Genomic DNA, 18,043 nt, shown 5'->3' with positions numbered 1-18,043 from the left:
CCCTTTAAAATAGGAAATGTAATTAAACCAAAGTAGTCTTATAAAAAATAAGTTTATTTACAATACTAGAGCGCATCAACGCATAATGCTGCGACACGAAAACAATGCGAGAAATATTACTCCTTATTTCGTGAATCATTTTGTAATTATCATCGTCAGTCTATTACGTTTATTGCCTGCTGTCATATTAATCATATCACAATTATTGTAAACTATACACAGGTTTATCTGAGTAGGTCTTGCATATTTTTTTAACTTTTACTTATTTTTTTAACTGCCCAAACGTATAACAACTGGCTTCTTCCATAAAGCCGACAGAAAAAGACCTACTTAATTAATTTTTTTCAGGTTCCATCCAGGGGTTATCAAAGAAAGAAAGATCCTTTTGGAACATAAAAAATTTCTTCAGGATTTTTTTGCAGTCTCTAAACCCATCTTGAAATTTCATTACTTTTTTCATGATTACATGTCGTGTAGTGACTACGATGTCTTGGAGTACCGCTTCCAGAACTTCTTGACGTCATCATGTCCGTGGCGGGTGACGACCATGGTGCGGGATCGCTCGCTCTGCCACGTCAGCACGCCCTGCTGCCGCGCGTAGTCGCGGAGCACTACGAAGTCCGCCTGGGAACATAAATACAGGATTATAGTATAGTAAATACATATTGTTAAATTAGACTCTGGGTGTGACTATATAGCCAGATGTAGGTATTGTTTAGATATCTTGGACTATCACTACTGTGTGTTAGCAAAGAATAATATCGTAAGGGGATGTGACCAGAATCGTCAATTTTGATAAAGATATAACTAGTGGGGCAAAGTTGCATAAAACAATATTTATATACCAAAATTGTGGGCCTTTACAAATAAAGCAACCAGTACTTTCTTCAAATAATCTAACGCGAATTTATATTTATCTAAATTAGTTTGTATTTATAACAGAATGTTACCTGTGATAAGAACTGGTTATAGACAACGCCTTCAGTGTAAGTGAATCGGTTTCGCTCAGTCTCCCACAGCTTGATCTGATCGACCACGGTCGGCGGCAACGTCGACGACGACCGAATACCGCCTGTCTCTGACTTTAACATCTGAAATATTATAAAATCGTCACTAGAAGCTACTTTGTTACAGACTTTCTTCTGATCTTGATTTATTGTAAGGGCTCACTAGATACAGAATTTGATTCAAAGGGTGTAAGCAAAGTAAAATTGCTGTAATATGCGGCAAAATAATTGTTATTTCTCAAAATTCTATTAAATATAAATAAGACCCATGTTCAACGACAACGTAAACATCCATTATTTTTAAAACAACTGTTCACTTTAAAGCTGGATGTGAAAATTCAAAGTGAAAAGGTGTTTTAAGAAAACTAACGATTGTGTTGTTCATGAAGTTGGGTCTGAGTCAAAATAGTCAATAATTTTTCTAAACAGGGGGTTGAATTGGACGTGTAGTCATTAGTTAGTAATTTTCGCGAGTTACAGCTAGAATATGAGTATCCTAGTTTGAAGCACAGACCTGTGGATGCGAGTGCTGGTCGAGGTAGTGTATGATCTGCTCGGCCGTGATGCCGCCGCGCAGCGCCGCGCGGACCGACTCCCGCGTCAGCACGCCCACCACCAGGTTCGGGAACCTGTAGGAAACTATACATGTTAGCATATGTTCTGAAGAGCTAAAGAGCAAAATATTGTGTTCTCGACGTTGGCTGAAGGCATTACGGTTTATGGCAACACACAGGGGCAAACAATTGAGAGGCTTTATGACAATCTTTACACGGTTATAGCTACACTGAAATGTAGCCCATGCTTTTTTTATTTAAAGAAAATTTTGATGCCAAATGCAATCACGTATGAAGATGGTCAAGTAATCTTTGAACCTGTCAGCTTGAATACACGCAAAATACAGGCTCGTACAAAACTTGAATGATAATGATGTAAAGCACATTAAATGAGATACAGAAATGAATTATAATAAACTCTTAAAATATTGTTGTTTAATAATCTTACCTATACATGAGCTCAGTGAACAGCCCCAACAATGCAACCTGCAGGCTGGTTTGCGTATAAGCATAGACGCGATAGTTGGTCTCCACCAGTATGTACCCGCGCTGCGCCGGCGCCGCCACGCTCACGGCGCCGCCTGCACTTCCTCCGCGCACCGCCGCTATGTTCAGGGCTAGCCGAGTCGGGTAGAAACGACCTGCTTTGCGCTGAGAACAAAGTCAACAACATGTCCTCAAACTCATTACTTTTATTTCACATCGGCCTGTAAAAGCTCTTTCAAAACGTCATGCTCTTTGCATGGTTCCAAGAAGTGGGTTTCAAGGAGAAAAGAGCCGGCAAGTAACTCCATTGACACTTTAAAAACAAAAGTTAAATGGCACTCAAGTTCAACCCTTTTTACTCCTATCACATAATACTTATATCCTGTATAATGGGGTATAATGAAAGATGTAAAGCTATTACAAAAACTCACCTTTCTTTGATATACAAGTCCAAACTCCCTGAGATGTTGCAGGAACACCAACATGTTGTTACTCATGCCTTCTGTACTGTAATCCTGGAAATAATACAGTTTTAGTAGAAATTAATCTGGATTTGGCTGTAATACACGATATTTTATAGATACAGTACTCTATATAGGTAGAATTTTCTAGCAGTGAAATAAGTTTTCTATTTAATCGTTCTTGGAGTAATTAAAAAAATACTTTTCACGATAGCATATAGTCACGATTATATGGCATTTAGAAATGGCGAATTTTTGAATTTAAGAGCTCTCTTAAGTTACTTAACGTCATTTAAGCATATCGTAAACAATTATTCCTCCGGATTCTGGCTACATTTACTTAAAGTTACTATGATTCTACCATTTACCTTGCCAAGAGTACTGAAACTGAGCTGGTAGAGGAAGGCGAGGCACTCGGCCGCGCTCAGGCTGCGCTTCTCCGCCGTGTGCAAGTAGTGTTGCAGGAATAACCATACCTAACGAGAAATACACATTTAAATACCCCTATTTGAGTTTATCTGCATTATAAGGGAACTATTTCCTACACTCAAATAAAAGCAGCTTATAGCCTTGCTCTATAAATGAGTTATTTAATAGTAGTTTTACAAATTATTCCAATGGTTAATGGGATTGGGTTGTCCAATCAAACAAATTCTTTATATAGACCTGCAGGCAATGATTTTGTAAATAATATAATACTTTGTATGCTTACTTGTTTGGCAGTGCTAAGTAGCAGGAACTGGAAGCCAGCTCGAGTGATAACTGCTGATCCATCATCTGCATCCCTGAAAAATATCAAGATTAAGACTAAAATGCAAAATGATGGAAAACATCATTTACTATTTTTAAACAAAATTGCTAATTATTTAGTTACATTTTATAAACTATTTAAGATACTTGATTATAATAAAGCCAAGACAATTACAACTATTCCCAAAACATGCTATTTTCCCAAATACAGACCTGGTCATCAATCCAGCATGTAACAGTATCCTCACAGCGTCAGCACTGATGCCCTCGGTCTGTGCACTGCCCACCATGTAGTGCAGCACGCACTCCCATCTCTCCAGGGCGTAGGCATCTAGGAAAGCCACGTCTCTGGCCTTGCCATCTGGTTCTAGTGATGATGACATACTCCAAGGACGGCCACTGGAATGTGATAAGGATTTATTAGGCTTAGAATGGCTGGAACTGGGTAGAAGTTGAAGACTAATAGCAGCCTTATATTAGATGAATCCTTCTTATATTGCAATAGTGTTAGCTTCAGGTTTTCAGAAATTCAAGCCAACTTCATTGAAGCAGATACAAGAACAGCAAAGCAGGGATAATTTTTAAACAATCAACAGTGGATGCCACTGCGTAAGCAGAGATGAGGTCTATTTATTCATATTGAAAATTTAATTAGTTATTTAAAAACATCTCTGCTTGTCTCCACTTTGGTGGAGTATAGATCAACAATCCTTAAGTCCAATATTGTTTTTTAAAATCAGAAGAAGTACATACCCTCCAAGTAGTGCAACTTTGAGGTTCTTCTTGAAGGACTGAGCCAGCATCCAGCCGGGCATACCCCCAGGTATGGGAGCCTCCTGCCATACTGACAGCTCTGACAGGGCTTCACATGCTTTGGCTTGCTCTCTGTAATCATAATAATGTAAAGTTGTAACTAACATAACTTCATAAGTAAAAGCTATCAATTTAGTTTAATAGGACTTACTTGGCAAAAGTCTGTGAGACCCAGGAGGTGACAACTGCCTGAGGAACTGGCTGCTCCACAAACAGTAGTCTGATAACGAAGTGACGAGCTAGCTCTGGCAACTCACTGGAAAATATATAATTTTATAAGCTACTAAACATGTTGAATGCTCATAATAAAAGGTTACATTTGTAGAAAAGGTTTTATGGCAAGTGTGTATTCTTGGGGGATTTCTATAAAACATTAACTACAAAATAACATCACGCTTCAAAGATTTATTTATCAAAAAGATATTTTATTGAACATAACCTCAAACCAAATATGAATAGAATTGAAGTAGTTTCTTCGATAGCAATTATAACTTACCGGTAAACAGCTAGACATATTGTAGGATAGTTATAGAGCGTCTCTAAGAACTGTGCAGATCTGCTTTTTAGATATTCGTGAAGATCCTTGCATTGTAAAGTAGGCGAAGGATTTAGGTTTAAGGAAGACTTGGATTTAGAGGATTCTGACATACTGCTATTTATATAAACACTTCGGCTTTAACTATGCGACATGTGCGCTTATTTATCCTAGGTTACAATCTATTATTTATAGGCAATTTAATAACAACAACAGAAAATAATCTCAACAAATAACCATCCAATATTTGACATTTCTGTGCCTGACACTTGATTGACATATGTTATTTAAGTGTTGCCGTAAAAAATAAAGGCCAACTTGGTTTTTTTAATTTTTGGAACCAAGTATTTTAATTTTCTAAAACTAGTTCATTTCGTTCATTCAAAGAATGAGTAACGTTACTTTAGAACTTGGAACATATAACCAACTGGAACCGCCATGAGCATAAACGGCTATGCGATAATGTAATGCATCAAAATATTAATGGGTTCCTTAGCAAGTCAGATATATTATGTGTAAATCTACAAGAACTAGATAAATGTTCAAAAAATGTGGATGTAATTTGCTTAACAGAGCACAACATGAACAAATTAGACTATGTGCATGTAACTTTACCAAACTTTAATTTAGGTGCATACTTTGCCAGAGAAAATAGAAATGGTGGATCCTGTATACTTATAAAGAAGATTCATAAATATAAAGTATTACAAGATATATGCAATCTAAGTGTTTGTAATGAAACCGAGTGTTCAGCTGTAGAACTGACTGAACATAATTTAATTATAATTTGTATATATAGAACACCAAAGTATACCCAAGAAAAAATTGGTATTTTTTTTAACACTCTTAATGCAATAATGTATTTAGTACAAAAATGGAAATCTAAAAAAATTATCTTATGTGGTGATTTTAATATTGACTTGTTGAAGAGAAACCCTATTTCTTTAAGATTTGAACATTTAATTGATAGCTTTAATATGAAAATAGGTTTACGTGAAATAACTCGCCCAAGCAGTAAAACATGTATAGATAATATATTTAATAATGTAAGAGGTAGTAAATGCGAAGTAATTGATCTTGGTATGTCAGACCACACTGCTCAGATATTGACGTGTCCCGTCAAAAAAACTTGTACACTCAGATATTGGTATACAACAAGACGAGATTATAGTGAGGAAAACGTATCAAAATTTAAGGAATGTTTACAAAGCCTTAAGTTTCAGGAGGTATTTGATTCAAATGATCCAGAATTTGCCTTTGACAAGTTTTTTGAATATTTTAAGCTATTCTATGATCTTTGCTTTCCTGTCATAAAAATAAAAAATACATGTGTTAAGACAACAAGGTGGTTGTCCAAAGGAATAGGTAAATGTTGTAAAAATAAGAGAAATCTACTATGGGATTATCGAGCCAATCCTTCAGAAAGTAAAAAGCAAATTCTTAAAAATTACAGTGCACGCCTAAAAAAGATTATAAAACTTACTCAAAAGTGCCAGAATAATTATTATATATTAAACGCAGACAATAAATCAAAGGCTACGTGGAGAATAATAAATGCAAATAAAGCCAATTTTCCAAAAGAATATATTACACAAATTAAAGTAAATGAACAAATAATAACTGATCCCAGTAACATTGCTAACGAATTTAATAACTTCTTTATCAACGCGGTAAATGTTGATGATAACAATAAAATAAAATCTTTTTCTGAAACAACACAAAATGATAAAACTGACAGTAGTAGCAGACACAATACATCACACTCTTTATTCATGACCCCTGTGATTCCACACGATATATTTTTGCTTATTAAATCTCTAAAAAATACCCAAAGTTCTGGTTATGACAACATTACAACCTCAGCAATAAAATCGGTAGCGCACATCATTAGTCCAATTCTTTGTCATATCATAAACTTGTGCGTTGAACACGGCGTTTTCCCTAGTAAACTTAAAAAATCTGTCATCAAACCGCTTTTTAAAAAAGATGACAAACAAAACGTCGCATGCTATAGACCGGTGTCTTTACTCCCAATATTTTCAAAAATTATAGAAAAAATTATTTATAAAGCAATCAACACGTATTTTGAAAAACATAATCTATTTACACAAGAGCAAAAAGGTTTCAGAAGGAACAAATCAATCAATATGGCTATTCATGATCTTTTAAAACCATTATATTGCAATATAGACAATCGAACACCTACAGCTACACTATACATGGACATGACTAAAGCCTTCGATTATGTCCATCACCAAACCCTCCTTGACAAATTATATAACTATGGAGTTAGAGGCAATGTCCACACATTATTAAAATCATACTTGACCGACAGATATCAAAGAGTAGAAATAGATAGCATATGTCCAATTAGCAAAACAGTAAAAAACTACTCTTCAGATTACAGGAAAGTGCATTCTGGTGTACCTCAAGGAAGCGTATTAGGGCCGCTTCTTTTTCTTATCTACATTAACGACTTCCCAAAATCAATTGAACATCCAATGATTCTTTTTGCTGATGACAGTACAGTCATTTTCACAGATAAAGAACTAAAGTCGTTAGAGGCCGCTATCAACACTACCCTCAAATTATTAATAGAATGGCTAAGGAAAAATAATTTACTTATTAATTTAAACAAAACTAAAATTGTCACGTATCCACAAGAAGTGCAACATTCCCTAAATATAGAATTTAAAGAGACACAAATTGAAGAGGTGAACTGTACCAAATTTTTGGGAATTTGGATTGATAACGACATGAAATGGCAGACGCACATCGATACAGTATGTAAAAAGTTAAATCAATATTCATATGCCTTATTCAAATTAGCTAGGGTAGTGGATCCATCTGTTGTACTAACAGCATATCATGCCTATGTGGCATCTACTCTTAAATATGGTGTCATATTTTGGGGTAATGCCACTAGTGCAGATTATATATTTAAAGCCCAAAAAAAATGTGTTCGTGCTATAGCAAATATATATGTACCAGACTCTTGTAAGCCTCATTTCCAAAATTTAAAAATAATGACATTTCCTTGTTTATATATCTATGAGGTAGCTATTTTTGTTAAAACTAATAATAACATGTTCGCAAAACCGCAATCCAGGCGAAATGCGCTAAAAATTAGTTCATTACCTCATAAAACCGCGCTTTTTGATAAAAGTTTTTTTAGCATGTCTACCAGAATATATAATAAGTTACCTGTAAAAATTTTGAAAACTTTAGATTTAAATGATTTTAAGAAAAAATTGCAAACATTTTTAATTGATAAGGCTTATTATTCAATTTCAGAATATTTAGATGATAGTTAGTTAAAATAGTTTTTATTGTTATGATTTATTATAAGTTTAGTAGAGATATTATAAGTTTTGTTGTTTTGTTTTATTATAGTTTTAGTAAGATTTGTTAGTGATAATTCAGCACATTATAAAGATTAATGTAAGTAACCATATAGATTTTAACTAGTATTAGGTAGGTAACTACCTACTTATTATATCTGTACGCTCTACGAGCAGGGCATAGTGAAACTAAACATTATATACCAACACCTTGTAACCTACCTATGTTCACAGAATAAAGAGCTTTGACTTTGACTTTGTCTACCAACTTGGCTGTGGTGACGAAACAACTTGTTGCGTGATAGTAATATAGATCGTGATAATTTTTGAAAACTACACAAAAAATCATGACGAATAAATGCATATATGAGTATGAGCGGTACTTTCGTATTTCAAGCAATGGTCTCCGGTTATGAATTTTGTCTGTTACTTCTGTACCTCGTAGTGTACCATGTCACAGAAAGAACTGCTCGAAAGTTAAAGGAAAACTAAACGATTTAAGTCAAAAAGTAAACGATTTTTTTTGGATTTACGCAACGTTGGTACGGAATCTTGTATTTATTAGAAAATAAGTTATTAGAGGACTCAACCTATATTTTCTAATGTTATACTGAACATAGTTTGGGTAAGACGCTAGTCTTATCAGAATTGAATTCATATATTCTAATAAGATGTGTTTTTTTTTTTTCCATTCGTGATGCTTATTAGCAAATGTAAACTAAAGTTTATTAGAACTTGAAAACGAAGACTGATTAATAAGAAAGTTCATTTACTTTTTTATTGTTTAATGGTAAACTTAGTTACACTTTACTTATTTCTAAGAGTACGCTAGTAGGTAGGTAGGTATTTTTATCTTGTCGTATATACTACATTTCTTTGGTAAAACTAATACGAATGAAAAATACGCATTTCGTTCAATGTACGTACTACATTCCTTACAGATTCCGTAAGTTTGTCTAGTAAAGAAGCTGTAAGTCGTAGGTTTCGAGTAAACGTCAATGTTTGCATAATTCTGTTAGTAAAGTTTGATGCAAGTTCTCGCCAACCTGTTTAACTCACAAGAAGTATTTTTTCTATTCCGATATTTGAGACGTATTTGTGTATATCTCTGTAGTATACGCCTACAGGTTGATTTTGAAACAATGGGTTCACACTTAAACTTTAATCTGTAAGAAACTAAGCTATGATACGACTTTATTGTATTTTTTTTTTGTAAACTAGTTGGTACACACACCACATACTTATAAAATTACTAAGGTTACTTTTTCGAAATTGCAGTCATTGCACATTATCTCGATACTGTATAAATCCTAAGGCAGAAAGTTAGATTATAGTTAGTAGGTGCATAATTACTTTGAGCTAAAGTTGTAAATGCAATCGTACCTACTCCGTCCTCCCGGCTCTACTAATGTAGTTAATCACCGTGGACATACTTGCATCACGCATGCATGCTCCAAGTTACATAAATGAAGTAGTTACCTTCTATTTATGTAAGTTACTTGTAAATACCTACACAAACGTATTCATAACATTACTAAAACTTTTGGTAACGATTACAATAAATTCTTGACAAATATTTAAACTTGATAAAATAATGTTTTTAAAGGATCCACAAATAATGGTTTCTGGAGGATCGGAATCGCTGAGAAAAAGAAATACCTTGTTCATAATCCCATACAAAGAAAAAAAAGGTTTACTCACTCACACTGGTAGGCGAGTGACGCATACGAGTGTAATTTCCCCGTGTACGCACGCGGCCGCGCACACAGGCGCGCGGCGTCGAGTTCCCCGCATTTCATTCTCGTCGGCAGATGGCGGATGCAGTGGACGCCCTCCGTCAGTCGCGCATAGACAACTCACCGAGCGTAGTGTGCTTGCGATTCTCTCAGCACCATTTTGTGTATATCTTTTCGAACGGGACATTGTGTGTATGTGCTCCGTGAATAATCGTGTACCACGACTGTCAGAGTTTCGAACAGTGTTCAGTGTTTCACTTTCGACATGCCCGTAGACGGATCGATGCGATATCTCGGGCGCCCGTAGAAACCGCGCCTCCGTCATGAGCGAGTGATCGTCGACGTAAAAAAAAGTTAACACAGGAAACATGTCTGGGCGGACCGCCGACGCGGATGCGAGCGAAGGGTTCCAGTTCGAAATTCGAATGCGGTCATGTCATCGCCTCTCGGATTTCTCATAAGTCACCGTCCAATGTCAAAATCGTGCACGTACCGCGAGCGCCGACCCTCCGGATCGTGCGGAAAATGCAATCGTTGGTAGTTTGGTGGGCGGTGGTGTCGGCCGCCTGGGCGCTGGCGGGCGCGTGCTCGAGCTCCATCTCCAAGCGGCCGGCCAGGCCCGCGCGGCCGCAGCGCCCGCTGCCGCAGCCGCAGCCGCAGCCGCGGATCAACGTCACATTCCCCACGTTCAAGTGCGAGCCGGCCTACTCGGAGTACTACTGCCTGAACGGCGGCGTGTGCTTCACCGTGGTGATATCGGACAGCCCGATCTACAACTGCGAGTGCCTCAGCGGGTTCGTGGGCCAGCGCTGCGAGTTCAAGGACCTGGACGACTCGTACGTGTTCACGAGTCGGCAGCTCATGATGGAGACAGCGTCGATCGCGGGCGGCGCGACCGTCGCCGTGTTCCTCGCCATTCTAGTCTGCTTCGGCGCGTGGGTGCGGCTGCACCGGCGCGGCAAGACGCCGCCCTTCTCGGAGGAGCGCGGCCAGGTGCAGCTGGTGGCCGTGGCGGCGCCGCGCGGCCGCGTCGCGCTCTGCAAGGCGCCGCCCGCGCCCGACCTGCCGCACTAGCTCTGTGGACTATGCCGGACAATGCGTCCCTTGTTTATATTGTATGTCGTGTACATATTATAGATAGATTATGTGTTAAGTTATGTGGAGAGAACGGAAGATATAAGGAGAAATTTATGTGATAATTATTTTACGAAGTTTATAATTTATTCGGAAGTAATTTCTTTTGTATATACCTCTCGGATCCGTTCCGTGGTGGGTTCCATTTCTCGAGTTGAAATTATCAGTCTCCTCCCCCTGGTGTTCGTTTTGTGGAGTGTAATCTGTATTATTCTGTTCACGTTCAGTGTGTATCGGATGTGTGAGATCGAACAACGACCATGTACCTAATGCTACTCGCTTCAAGTAGAGCTGTTATATGTTATATTGTTGTTTGCACTGTATCTGCTGATACAAAAGGCTGAGCTGCAATCCTGGACTGAAAAGATCAATTCCCAGTGTGACTCTTTTGATAATCAAAACAGTACATACAGGAATTGGTCTGTTGAGTGCGGGCAGCGGTGTGTGTGCTGCACACACCTCATGTTATTGTTTGTTGAGGTAGCGGAGAGTACCCGCGGCGTGCAGGGCTCCGCTGGCGCCCCCGCACGCTGCTAAGCTATACTTAGATAATTGTGAATCAATGTTAATTGTATTTATTAATATTCCATTCTATTGAAATAGAATTTGTGATGAATTTATTGTACGCTTGTGCGAGGCAGCGAGTAGCTCAGTTGGTTCCTATTGCTGTTCCGGGCCAGGTGCCCGCACATTCCATCTCGTGGATAGAGTATTTTACTGGTGTCAGTATTATTTTGTAATACGAGTCTTAAGCCGGCAGCTTTATTTTTTAATTTATACCTGTTATCCCACTGGGATAGTGCTGTATTATATTTGTTTAAAGGCTGAGTATGTGCCGTCGATGAGGAAGGCTTTTTTTGTAAATATAGCCCGTGTAGGTATTTATTAGATATTTATGATCGTTTATTTATTGACTGCTTTATTTAGTTAATCTCGATGATCAGTGCATCCAAGGCGCCTAACTAAGCGGTTAACGGTTGTATTTTCATTTCACCCTGCTAAGCATGGCCTCGCGTAATGTATATTCAATTGTAATCTCATTATGAATCTCCATTATGTCTAGTATTTTGTAAAAATTGAAACATAACATTGGATGGTGTATAAATACAGTGTCCCAGCAGTGGCCGCTGTCCACGACGCCGCTGTCCACGACGCCGCTGTCGCGTTGCTGCTGTATATTTGATTGTTTATATTCAATAATTAATTATTATTCATCATTCATGCCACTAGAATTAATGTTTCCTTCTTTGTAAACATAGTCGCAATGTTTTAGATCACTGATGTATGCAAACTTCACTTATTAAGTAGTGACAATCAAAACTACGGCAAGTACAAAGTATGTTGCTCTCTGTGTAATAACTGTAATGTCCACGGTCGACAGTGGGCACTGCGAGGGGCACGCAAAAAAATAGCAAATTAGTTAATAGGCTGTGAGATCACAGGAGTCTGCAGGGCAGGGCGGCGGGGCGCTAGTTTTACCCTAGACCCGCGGACCATTGTATGGCAGTTTGATGTGTTGACGTATGTTGTGCGCTCCGCCGCCATGCCCTGCACCAAAAACTAAGAGCACCGCATCCGACCGCCAGCGCGGTACCGCCGACGGTGGAGTGAAGCGTGGAGTCCGTGTACATTGATTCATATGAGATGTTTATATGAACATTCCAAAGTATTTGTAAAATATTACCTACAACACTAATAATTTCGAAGTATCTGTTAAGACGCTACTTGTTAATTATACAATTTTCTATTGATCATTTGTTAAAGAAAATTATATGAAACTAAATCCTTAACGATATCTTTCATTTATGATGAAGCCCGATCCACCGGCTCTAATAGAGCTATTGTTTACTAAACCAGCTGTAGAGATGTTGCTGTATAATAGCCGCACCTTTTGCTAATTATTATAATCTTGAACTAGTTTCCAATAACGTGAAATAGCAACATTCATAACACTCGGCACAGATTTTGGCCAATCTTGTGAACAATGCTCTCGACACGTTCGACTTATTGATTAGATAAGTATTCATTAGTGGTGCAATGAGCTGATACACGAGTGGTGAGGCCAGTTTGGCACGTCACACGCCGCCCACGCCAATATCGCTTTTCGAGCACTTGTGCAATAAACACCTGTTCGCAATTAAATTAGTTCGGAAATAGTAGATATCTGTTTACTGTGAAATTGAATAATGGCACATCGATGTCAGTTATGTATATTGTGGCACGCAAACGAAAGTCTGAGTAGAGTAACGATCACAAAGTGAGCTGTTTCATCACGTGTCGAGATCCGTAAAGAAAACCTTACGTGATCCGATCCGTACGCCATAAAAGACCTTTGTAAATGTAAAGGCGCAATGCGCCGGCACTCCATTGAGCGTGTCTGGGAGCATAATTTTTATGAATACCCGAGCGGACCGGTCCGCCACCGGCGTCGCATGCATAGAGTTCATTGAATGAGTGCCCGTTCGTTTGTTGACATTCCCCGAAAACCTGCCCCGCCCGGAATAGCTGTGTATCACAGGCTCCCGATGGATGGACAACGACCGAAATAGACGCCGCTCCCAACTACATTAAATGCCGTTTTTGGTGTTCAATACGTAAAGAGCTTACGTATTTTTTGTGCAGGAAGTGGACGGATTACGAATGTCTAGTTAGCTAGGTGGAAGTGTGTCACTTAAGCCGACTGAGACGCATTTCTGCCCGGTTTAGTCACTATTTTTGATTATTTACTAGGTACGAGTGATTTCTCATGAATTTCCATGAATGATTGTGTCCGAAATGGAATCAATTTTACTAAGAATTATAATGCAGAATACTTCCGTGTCATTGCTTCTTTGAAGTATTCGTAACTAGGTTTGTAGGTTCAACAGTTGACTCTTAATCAGCAGTTAACGCTATCGACTTCACCTTTGTCTGTTCACGGTGTAGTCGTTCCTTGTAAGTAGTCATTACAAGAATCTGTCTACTCTAGCAGTACTCTTGAAATGACAAGGATGACCACACAGCCCGCTTAGTGGCAAAGGAGTAGTAGGTAGAGGCTAGAGGCAGATCAAAATACATAAGTAATGTTGTTATTAAAGTTGTAAGTTTAATAGCGACAAAATATGATACTATTAAGATATCTTATTGATGATCAATTTCGACTTAAGTATAACTACATATATTGGATGGTACAAAATTAACGAAAGTAGATACAAAACAACAATTAGACAAAGCTAGACAGCGGACGTCAGCAAAACACTGTGAATGAAAACATCAAGTGAAGGCTATGCGAGACAATCGTGGAACACATCTAGCGGCAAGTCGCAGGGCAGGCAGACCCGTATAGACGGTGCGTCGCTCGACCCACGCTCCGTTCGTTTATGGCCGTCGGCCGGTGGCCATTGCGTCCAATTATCGTGCCTACGTGTTACAGCCCACTTGTCATTACCTTGCCTCGCGAAAATCTTCCTGCGACATGTATGGAGCCCGCGTGACGTTCTTCGCAGTCGCACGGCTCATCATTTCGGAGGAAACAATGACATTCCTTAGACGCTCCGCTCTTGGAATAAAAGCGTTGCATAAGTGTGCAGCAGACGATATCTGCCGCACTATTAACTAAATCTGTTATGGGAAATGAGTACATGTTACGTAGGTGTTGTAATCTATCTAGCTTCACTGTTGCTATCTTCATATACAATAGAAATGGCTTCTTAAGCGCAGGATTTTCTGAAACTAGTGGACCTTTCAGTTGATTATGAAGATGAAGAAAAGCAGAATCAGAGCGTCTTGACGGCATTTTAAGCAGCAGCACAGCAATGTTAAGGTTTCAGCATTATCGACCTACTCAGAGCCTGCTGAAATTACCTGGATTATACTCGATAAAAGTTTGGTGCCCTGACTTTAAGGAAGATAGGCCACGTAGACGTAGATAATTTGTCATCGAGAGAATCTAAACTAACACGTTAAGTTTTCCAATGCAATAGCTGTCTGCGATTTATGCTTGTGTACCTAACATTCATGAATGAAAAACTAATGTAAATAACAGGAAAACAAATAAGTACGTATCAGCTGTTATGGCGGTTCAAGGAAAACATTCTCAATCATAACAATTTTGAATGACGTAGGTAGGTACGTACAAACCACCATCAATAGATATCAGACCATTTTTGTTAGTGCATCTATACCACGTTTTAGAATATGAGTCTTTCCATTTATACCTACAAAAAAAAACAGTACCTAGCTACAATTCAAACATTTATTTATGTTAGATTTGGCCCTAGACTTCGTTAGTGGACTACTTAGTCCCGCATTCCGATAAACAGCATATCTCCGTTTACAGATTATCAATCATATCAGTCGGTTTGTTTCGTCGTGTTCTAGGGAAGCTTTAAACATTAGGGTCTATATGTTCCTAGTATTATATGTGAGAATTATAATTGCATAATGAATGCAACATATGTTATCACAAGCCATGACTTCATATGCGATGGCTACAAACTCGTTCACCTTGTTATATGTTAGTAAGCCTAGTAGCAGATTTATGCAGGAAAACACGGCGGTAGACTTTTTCCAATAGCACTATATTTGAAATGCAACTTACAATAATTGAAATTGTAACCAGAAAAGATTGGATTGCCGCTTATTTTCACATTGGTTATTATCGAAGATCAGTCATCTGCGAAGGGCATACGACATTGAATAAGCGTACGCGGAGACACAGTGGCATTCTTTTTCCCCACTGTCATAGTCCGATGAGACAGCTATCCGCATGACCAGAGCAAAGCAGGATCTACTCCAAGTCACGTATATTCCATTACCAGCTTCCAGACTCTAGTCCGCATTGAGAATTTTTCTTTAAACCTGCCATCTCTGAACCGGACACCTCGTGCACAGCAATCATAAAAACTGCAAGTTGCATTACGCTGAAAAATAATAGTCAAACTTCAAATTATGTAACATTCTCTATATATACGAGGGTCGTGTCAATTGGTTTCAGTGATTGTTCAATTGATCTCTGAACCAATCTTTTCAATTGGTTCAGAGATCGTATGTTATGAATTGATTGGGTTGCGGAGGTTACGTGCCACTGATTCCGTGTAGGAATAGATTTCAGTCACACAGCTTTGTCTGAAGTTATTTTAACTAATGTTCTGAGTGTTTTAATGAAAAATTAACTTGCCCAGTTTAAAGCATATAAGAGCTCTTTTAGAACATTTAAGGAGCGGCTTTGATTTGAATCTTTCAGAATATTTTTCAAGAAAGAACTGTTTTGATGACGTTTTTAAAAATAAAATAAAAATGACAAAGGCCAGGACGTAAAAGCTTATTTATTAATATTCTCCTATAACAGAAAGAAATAAAAATCTTTTGGCTCGATTATTTACAAACAGCATAATTAATCTTTTCTCCGTGTACCGCACCGTTGCGTGGAACAACTCAATATTCCACAAAGACTACATTAAAAATACATTAAAATCAATTCTCTGAAATAAAACGAAGTTGTAAAACAATGATTTATAACGTTTACATTTATAGAATAGTATGTCAGATAATCCCCATCTCTTACATTAATTTTGTTCAATAAACTCTGCCAATCGATTTTAATGGCGATTTCTGTTTCAATATGGCGTGAGTGCGTAATTGACACCTTATTTGACAAGTTTGACGATGTTGTCTGTCTCGTAGGTAGGTAGTTTATAGTTAAGTGGTCGCTCTTATCTGTTCATCTCATGTCTGGGCTTGCAGTTGTAGTAGCTTTGCGATTGGAGACGTCATTTGCATACTTAATTGTTTTAAAAGTAGTGACTGAAGCTTCAATCATCAGTTTAATTAAATATCAGTTAATGTTTTATTATTGGGCATTGAATGCTAGTTCGTTTCATGTTTCCTGTTTGCTACCGCTATAGTATCTTTCTCTACCAAGCACCGTTTTAGACTTCAGGCTTTCAGTTACGCCCTGTCTTAACCGGGATTTAACTAGGGCCACAAACCCAGGATGTGTTCCCCCCTCTATATACGATACCAATGACCGTTGACGCTGCGAAGGCAGAAAGGAAGAAGGAACGAAATTTTTAAAAATCGTCAAAGCTGGCCGATCACCAGTCACATTTAAAAATTAAAATAAAAACAATATCGTTATATTTTTTAAATTTCGAGGCACCACAGATAATGTCACCTGTGCTGTCAACGTCACGTTCAGAAGCCCGGCTTCCACTCGAGCGCTCTTCCTGCGCCAGATGGCACGTGCGAACGCCGCGGAGGAAAAAACGCACGCGTCACGTCATAGATTAAGTTAATTTTTAATTATTATGACGGGTAATTAGGGCAGAAAGGGAATTTCATGTTGGTTAACCAATTTTTCCTACACTTTTAAATTAAAATGATTAACAGAGATCAATTGTTGCCCAACTTGGGTAAGATCTTCGGAACACAGCTTCCTTATTTGCTGTTATGTGTAAGATTTAAGCAACTTCCCACAAATATTGCAATATTCCGTGAGTTTTCCTCATAGATTCGGATTTAAAGACGCCTCAGGTCGGCGACTCTCTCTTCACAAAACTTTTCACCGCCACAATCGTTCTCCAAGATCAATAGTTGATGTAACCGTAAAACTACTTCAATTCAAATCTAATGAATAGTTTACGTAAATATTATAAACTAGCTGGTGCCCGCGACTTCGTCTGCGCAGGTTTAGTATTTCGAACAATATGTTTACAAATTGTAGCCTATGTGTTATTCTGATGTATAAGCTATATTATTGTAAAGTTTCATTAAAATCCATTCAGTAGTTTTTGCGTGAAAGAGTAACAAACATCCATACATCCATACATACAAACTTTCGCGTTTATAATATTAGTAAGATGATATTTCAATTGTTATTGTTACAGCTTTCATTTTTCGAGAGTAAGCCTTAAGTTTAGTAGACCTAATGATAATGTTTGGACCTAATGACTTATGATGATTTATTTTGCATTTTATGTCGGTATATGTAATATGGGTACCCATCTATATATTTCTGTGACATCTCACGACTTTCTCTTATTAACTTCTATACCTACCATTCACACAGCCAAACTGCATAAGTGCAACGCTTACTCACGAGACCTCATCCAAAATCTCTCATTCAATAATGTGTCGCATCTCCGAAAATAACGAGCTGTGTATCGCGAATCAAGTTCCTAAAACCAGTTGTGCACTGGGGGTGGGCTGAAAAACAATGCACGTGTCACCTGCCTCTTATCGCGTCA

General features: G+C 38.1%; 2 protein-coding genes across 3 annotated transcripts; one reads left to right on the top strand and one right to left on the bottom strand.

Moving 5' to 3' along the window:
* Window positions 1-36: 36 nt before the first annotated feature.
* On the bottom strand, window positions 37-9,754 carry LOC124638185 (general transcription factor IIH subunit 4). 2 transcript variants are annotated; one of them, XM_047175080.1, is made up of 11 exons: window positions 9,649-9,754; window positions 4,223-4,327; window positions 4,012-4,143; window positions 3,472-3,657; window positions 3,221-3,293; window positions 2,877-2,984; window positions 2,479-2,562; window positions 2,010-2,212; window positions 1,522-1,636; window positions 951-1,091; window positions 37-624 (listed from the first exon to the last, which is right to left on the bottom strand). In XM_047175080.1, exons 1-11 carry the CDS (start codon window positions 9,744-9,746, stop codon window positions 481-483), a joined length of 1,389 nt encoding a protein of 462 aa, XP_047031036.1. In that variant the 5' UTR covers window positions 9,747-9,754; the 3' UTR covers window positions 37-480. The 2 variants fall into 2 exon arrangements, with proteins under 2 accessions (XP_047031036.1, XP_047031034.1); XM_047175078.1 differs by lacking the exon at window positions 9,649-9,754 and adding an exon at window positions 4,568-4,886.
* A 117-nt stretch (window positions 9,755-9,871) lies between these two features.
* Window positions 9,872-12,607, top strand: LOC124638186 (pro-epidermal growth factor-like). The gene has a single exon (XM_047175081.1). The coding sequence runs from the start codon at window positions 10,077-10,079 to the stop codon at window positions 10,755-10,757; it is 681 nt and encodes a 226-aa protein (XP_047031037.1). The 5' UTR covers window positions 9,872-10,076; the 3' UTR covers window positions 10,758-12,607.
* The last annotated feature ends 5,436 nt before the right edge of the window (window positions 12,608-18,043 follow it).

Source organism: Helicoverpa zea, chromosome 17 (genome assembly GCF_022581195.2).
Source record: "Helicoverpa zea isolate HzStark_Cry1AcR chromosome 17, ilHelZeax1.1, whole genome shotgun sequence".
NCBI lineage: Eukaryota > Metazoa > Arthropoda > Insecta > Lepidoptera > Noctuidae > Helicoverpa > Helicoverpa zea.
This window is presented reverse-complemented; position numbering and strand designations above follow the sequence as displayed.